We start from the raw sequence: 7332 nt of genomic DNA on the forward strand, positions 1-7332 counted from the left end.
CCACGCGTCTGTTTCTTTGGCAGGATACCTCGACCCCGATTGATGTTACGGGCTGTTTGTTTGTTGTTTCTAGTGCTTTGCGGCGCCAGGGTTAGCTGCTGAATGTTCATACACCATCTGTTCCAGCTGCAATGGCTCGTGTCATGACTTGCATCTGTGATGTCATTGATGTACATCTCTGAGCCTGGTTCATCCATTTGATAGCTACAGCTAAGCTCTAGAGAAACACTGAGTGTTGCTGGCGCTCCATCACATCTGGATAACGCTTGCCAGAGGGAACTTTGGAGATCTGGCTCTACAGATGAGAAATCCCTCCCGAGGTATCGCACGGCCGCCGGAAGAGGACAATTGCATTTCGCTGACTAGTCAATTTTTCTTGACTTACTGGGCGAGCCACGAATTCCCTGCCTGCTAGAACTGTCGGAAAGCCGTTTCGAGCCGAATCCGGAACACCAGTCTACGACAGCCCGCCACACCCACATACGTATTAGTTGGCGTCATTGTTTTCATGGTGTTCCTTGGAGATCGTGATAGTGGCGAATCTTTCCTTTGACAAGTTTTTCGGGACTGGTAACATAATCGCGATCGAGCGTGTAGCCCTTCTTCTCCAACGATGCCCCATCGAGTAGGAGCGCAACTTTTCCAATGAAAGCTTACATACGTTAGTCAACGCTTCTGCGCTGCTCCGAAGTCTATACACGTACCATACGAGTCCGAATTCAAAGCTCCCTTGTCCTCGTCTTGGAAGAGGACGGACTCCCAGCCACCAGTTTCGGCCTCTGAGGTATCAGAGTCGTCCTCGTCAGGAGTGTGGTCCTCATGGAGGTATTGCCAAGTATGCGTTAGCTGTCAAATGTCAGTTTTCTTTACCCTCTGGTACTAGCTGGAGCAATGATAACCCACTTCATGGAGGATAATGCAGGACAACACCTCGAAGTGGTCAATCCTGGCCCCCTTCTTGACCTTTCCCAGCTTGCGCATCTCCTTTATAGTCGCCGGCAGGCGAATGTCCGAGTTCCCATAGCTCCTGCCCCTCTCGAACGCGGCATCATAAATCGTGATGAGAGAGACGTCGCCATTGTCGACAGGGTCGGTGTACGAGATGCGGTCGTGCGTCTCGAACGCCATCAGCTGACCCTGCATACCGGGCGAGTTGCAGTTGATCTCGGACAACATATTATTGTCAAAGCTCCCGTAGCCCTCACCCTCCGGGTCCGCCGTCCAGTGGGCGCCGTTGTCACAGAAGAATCGCACATCGGCCTCGAGCTTGACTCTCGTCTCCGTCCAGTCGTTTCCGATGCTCGCCATTGTGTCTGCCGTCGTTAGTTCCGTCTTGGCCGTCGCGGACTCCATGGGATGTAGAGTCTTGTACCCACTGAATACCACGTTGTAGACCGTGTCCTTGCCATCACCGCCGTACTTTTCCCTCCACTGCCAGCTGCGCTCGATGCCTCGCGATCGTGCCTTGTCGTCATTGAAGATGTAGGCGTAGCTTCGCGCAAAGTCCCTGTCCCAGGCGTTGGTGGACGCGATACCCATGCGGTCCATGCGCTCGGAAACGCGTCTTCCCATGTGGAAGACTTCTTCGAAGACGCCGCCATCGCGGAGGCTCAGGGTTTTGCCGGGACCGGCTGGGTAGGCGAGGCAGGTGCGGTCTAGCCAGTAGGTGAAGGCGTGGGTGGTGGTCGAGATGAATAGCAGGAGGAACAAGAAGTTAAAGAGGTATTTGAAGCGCATCATGGTGCTAGCCTCGCTGATGCCGCGTGTGAGATTGCTTTGTGCTGCAACAACTGGTTCCAAGGCGTTGTATATCAGAGCTGTTTGTGGGCGTTTCAATGTTTAATAAGTATCAAGGGGTTCTTTCTATTTTTCCTGTAGCCGGGACACATGTCCTGCAGCAGGTGAATTAGATTTACTGTAAATCATTACGACCTGGCCTACGTATGTCCCAATTCCGTTCCCAATATTCACGGATTTCAGTGCGAACCAGTGAATAAAGCTGTGCACAGACAGACATGCACAGCAGGAAAGAATTCTTCAGCACTATCATATAACCTATTAACAGTAATGAGTTCTCGACACGTCACAAATGTCAAATCTACTCAATCGTGCACAGGCTAGACATCGAAACGCCGATAAAGCTGGAGTAAGTCTTGAAATCCGAGAGGTATTTTTTTCTAGCTAATGGCACGTCATCACGACAAATTTATGTTAAGCGCTCCCCCCGTGCTCACCTCCTGCTGCCGCTTTATACCCCCCTAGGCGGGTATTAGGATAGGTAATTAGGGCGAGCCTCGGATGATCGAGGTGACTTACGGGTGACTATAGTGACTCTAGGGTGACTTACTAGAAATGAGCGTAGTCCTACTATAGTTCCGTCTAAGTATTCGATTTCGGTTATATTATAGTATTACTAGCTTTAGTTTACTATCGAGCGCTAAGCCGATTATTACGATACTCTATATATCTCTAGACCTAGCCCTTAGTATTATTACCTATATTAACTTATTAAAAAAGTCTTCTTAGCTATAAAGACTTCTTCTATCTTCTTATAACACTCTAAGAAATAGATAAAACTCTAGAAATTATTACTCGAGCTCGCCTTAATAGCTATATACTTAACTAATATTCTAAGAAAAAGGCTAAAAAGGGTTAAAGGAAGTATATACCTATAATTATAAAGCACTAGGATAAAGCCCTTAATCTTTATATACTATACGCTTTACTAAGTAATATCTAATCTACTATTATACTATAAGTATCCTTTATATTACGGGTATAGTAGATAGGTAATAAGTAAAGCCTATTACGTAACTATAAGGTTAGTAATTACGGGATCGTAATCCTCTCGATAATTATAGAACTATAATTACCTGATATAGTCGTAGTTACGGGGACCTGTGATCTTAGATCTTAAATACTTAGTTTATAGTATTATATTAAGATGCCCTCCCCTAGTAGGAGGGGCTCTAGAGGTTCTCTATATATTATAACTCCTAGTTATATAACTAGGAATCGTATAGGCTAGTAATTACTATTCTATAATTACTATATAGTATTCGCTTAATAGTAATTACGGTTCCGTAATTACTAAGAGGATTACGATCCTATAATTACTAACTTTACGGTTATATAATAAGCTCTATTTATTACCTATCTATTATACCTATAATAAATACCCTACTATAGAAGCTATTACGTCCTCGTAAGCTCTAGCGTACTTATAGTAATTCCCTAGGAATTACTATATAATTAATATTATAGTAACTAGTTTATAGGACTTAGTAGTAAAAAACTCGGATAAAGGAAGTATCGGCTAAGACGGGGGAAAAGGGTATATAAAGAGATAAATAAAGATATAGAAGGAAATAGGAATAGGGTATTAGCTTAATTAGTTAGGGGAAATAGGGTATAATAGGGATAATATATAAATAATCGTTATATAAGGGGATCGGGTTAAGGTAATTATTTATAAGATTCTTAAGCGTATTAATTATATTATTTATTTATATATAATATCCTAGAAAATTACTATAATTATTTTCCTACTTTTTATCCTTATTTTTAAATTATTCTCTATAATTACTATTAATAATTAAAGTAATAATAATAAAGTTATATTAAATATAAATAGATTATATATTTATTATTATAAATATTATTATTTAAATAAATTTATTTTATTAAATAATATTAATAGCTTAATAGCTCTTATTATTAAGTAATCCTTAATTATTAGGTTTATTACTATTTAAGTAGATTATATCCTTAATAATTATAATATTACTATTAACCTCTTATTTAATAATATAGATATATATAAAGATTAATTTAATATTATAGGATTTAAGGTATTAGATAGTATTAATTAAGCGAAATAAATATTCCTTTAACGAAGCTTTAACCCTATCCTCTAAATATAAGTAGATTTTAGCTATTATAATAGTTATTTATTTATTAGAAATATTAATAATATTAATAGTAATCTATAAATAGTTAATAAGTATTAGGATATAGTAAATAATAGTTATCGAAAGACTTAATATAATATTAATATTTACGATCTTATTAATAATAAACTTAATTATAAGCTTAATAATTATAATTAAAGTAATAAATATTCTATTACTTTAATTAATAATAATAAAGCTATAATTATCGAATATCTATATTTTCTTATTATAGATAGGGCGAGTATTAATATTAACTATAGTACTTAGTATAGAAGTTCTAATAATAGCGTTAAACTTATTAATAATAATAATAATTAAGTTCTTAATATTATTATTAATAGAGGTAGTAATATAGTAGCGTTTCCTAGGGGTATTAGAGGTATTATTAAAAGTAATAAAGAGGTAGCGAATAATATATTCGCGATTAATATCGAGGGGGTTAGCCCTCGAGGTACTATATTTAATAGCGCTCTCTATTACCTCTATTTACTAATTAATAATTTTAAGCGGTTCGGATATAGGGGTTATTATAGTCTTAATAGTAGTTAAAGCTAACTTAAGGCTACCTTTAATCTAGCTAATATTAATAGTAAATTCTTTAATAGTTATTTACTTAATATTAACGTTATAATAGCTTATAAAAATAATATATAATACGATAATTAGCTTCTTAATATTAATAGTAAAGTCTTTATAATTAATATTATAAGTAATTATAAATATTAAAGTAATTATAATAATATAATCGCTATTACTATAAATATAATAGCTTCCTATAATATTAGCTACTCTTAGGGTCGGCTAGCTAAAGGTATTAATTATTACGTATTTAAATATATTATACTTAGGGATCTTAAGTATAAAACTAGCGATTACGAAATTATTATATTTAATAGTTCTAATAAACTTTTAATTATAGGGGTTCTAGAATTAAGCTATTTATAAATAAACGTTCTCGATATTAAAGATAAAGAGTAAGTTAGATATAAAGTCTTTAAAAATATAAATAATAAATTATAGCTTTTATTTAATAATAATTAAATAAATTAATCTCTTTATAATATTATTTAGCTAAAGGAAAATAATATAAATTTCTTTAACGTTCTCCTTTATAATTAATTAATTAATATTAATATTAATATATATTACTTTATTAAGAATATCGTTAATTAAGCTAAGGAAACTATATTTAATAGCTTTCTTTTTATATTACTTTAAAGTAACTTTATTCTTATAGTTCTATAAATTAAGGAATCCTTAAAATATAATATAAATAATCTTAATTATATTTTTACTATTAAAGAATTCTAATAAATAGAGATATCTAATAAAGGTAAAGTATTTATATTTCTAGATACTTATATTATAAAAGTCTAAACGGAATATCTTATTTTAAGAAAGTATAATTAAAGTTAAGTATAATATAATATAGAAAGTATTTATAAGGATAATAAAATATATTTATTTATTTAATATTATAAGTAATTATAATAATATTATAATTATTAATATTTAAATATTTATTAATTAAAGTAATTATAATATTAAAAATAATAATAAAAGAAAATAATTTTAAAGATAAAAGGTTATATTAAATATACTTAGAAAGGTTTAAAGTATTAATTATAATTTAAATTATATATATATATATTAATCTTATATCGTTACTTAATCGGGTTAAATTACGTTTAATCTAGATCTTATTTACTATAAACGTTATTATTTTTAAGTAATAATACTATTAGAGCTATTTACTATTATAATACTTTAATATCCTAATTTCTTTAATCGATAAGCTTATATTAAATCTTTAAATTCTCTTAATTCTAATAACTATCTTTATACCTCTTTACTTTTATTATTAGCTTTATTAAGCTTAATAGCTTTATCTCTTATTACTTTAAAGGCTATTATTAGATTATTAGCTAGTATTATATCTTCTAGTATCTAGATATTATATTAGCTTAGTTAACCCTTCTATTTAATTAGGAACTCTATTCTAAGTTATCCTCTATTTCGCTTAATCTACTTTTTATTAAATACCTTCTCGACTTTAAAGTATTTATATAGTTTAGCTTATTATATTATATCTTCCTTTTAGATTAATAATAATCCTTAATATATAGATTATCGGGGCTAGTCGCTTTCCCTTAAGGCTATCGTTAGCGAGAAATAAGTTATAGAGATTATAGAGTAGATATTTATTATTAATAAGAGCTTAAGCTTATATATTAAAGCTTTTATCCTCTTTATTATATAGAATAGCCCGAATCTTTATTAATTAAGTTTAAAGGATAGCTTCTTTAATAGATTATATTTATAATTAAACTTAATATTTTTAAAATCCCTAAATATAAAGGTTATCTAATAATACTTAGCATTATATTACCTTTTTATAATTATTTATATTAATATAATTACTAATTAAGCTTCTTCTTAGAAGACCTTCTTATTTATTTCCTAATTAATATCTCTAAGTATAATATACTTCCTAGGTGAGTAGACTACCCGGGTAAGTAGACTACCCTATAGCGACTCGATATATTAATATATTTAAGATACGATAACTCTACTTACTAGTATAGAATCGCTTTCTATTAAAGAGTATATTCGTAATACGATCTAGGCTTTTAAATAAACCCTAAATTAAAGTATTAGGTTAATTACGAAGACCTTTAATATTCTACGAACGATACTTAATCGACGATTTAATAGGACTTACGCCCGATATAATATAATATTTAATTCTCGACGATTAAATAATTTAGAAGAATCCGAGATTTTTTAATATATAAAGAAGCTCGAGTTATAAGGATTCCTACCCTAGCTAGCCTATATAGTAGATATAATTAATCGACTATTCTATATATATATTAATAAATATATTAGAAAGAATTAAATTATATTATTTATTAAATAATATTTAGAATTTAAATCGAAATATTATCGTATTTATAATTATAAAAGAGTTAAATATAAAGATCTAATAAAAATTCAGGATTAAGTTTAATTTATAGTAAATATAATTATAAAATATAATATAATAGAATCTAATATTTATAACTTTAATAAAATTAGGTTTATAATAAGTATTCTTCGTACTATAAAGGTTATTACGAGTATAGAAAGGTCTTTAAAACCTTTAATAATATAGCTTAGGAATAAAGAATAAGTTATAATTATTTAAAGTATTAATATATTTAATTATATAATTTTATTATTTATTATTATTATAATTAAAACCTAACTCGAAAGCTAATATCGAGATAGCTTATTATTATTATAGATAATTATTATTATTAAGGTATACTAAGGTATAACTAAGTAACGATCGAAGAGGTTAGGTTATAATATAGAATAGAATAGTAATAGAGAAATA

General features: G+C 31.0%; 1 protein-coding gene across 1 annotated transcript; it reads right to left on the reverse strand.

Moving 5' to 3' along the window:
- Positions 1 to 506: 506 nt before the first annotated feature.
- D7B24_009566 (uncharacterized protein) lies at positions 507 to 1740 on the reverse strand (the record flags this gene model as incomplete). Its single annotated transcript, XM_028643636.1, has 3 exons — positions 507 to 637; positions 705 to 846; positions 904 to 1740. The coding sequence occupies 3 exons, from the start codon at positions 1738 to 1740 to the stop codon at positions 507 to 509; spliced, it is 1110 nt and encodes a 369-aa protein (XP_028492832.1).
- Between the last annotated feature and the right edge of the window lie 5592 nt (positions 1741 to 7332).

The sequence above is a fragment of the Verticillium nonalfalfae genome, assembly GCF_003724135.2.
Source record: "Verticillium nonalfalfae strain VnAa140/NRRL 66861 chromosome Unknown scaffold_97, whole genome shotgun sequence".
Lineage (NCBI taxonomy): Eukaryota > Fungi > Ascomycota > Sordariomycetes > Glomerellales > Plectosphaerellaceae > Verticillium > Verticillium nonalfalfae.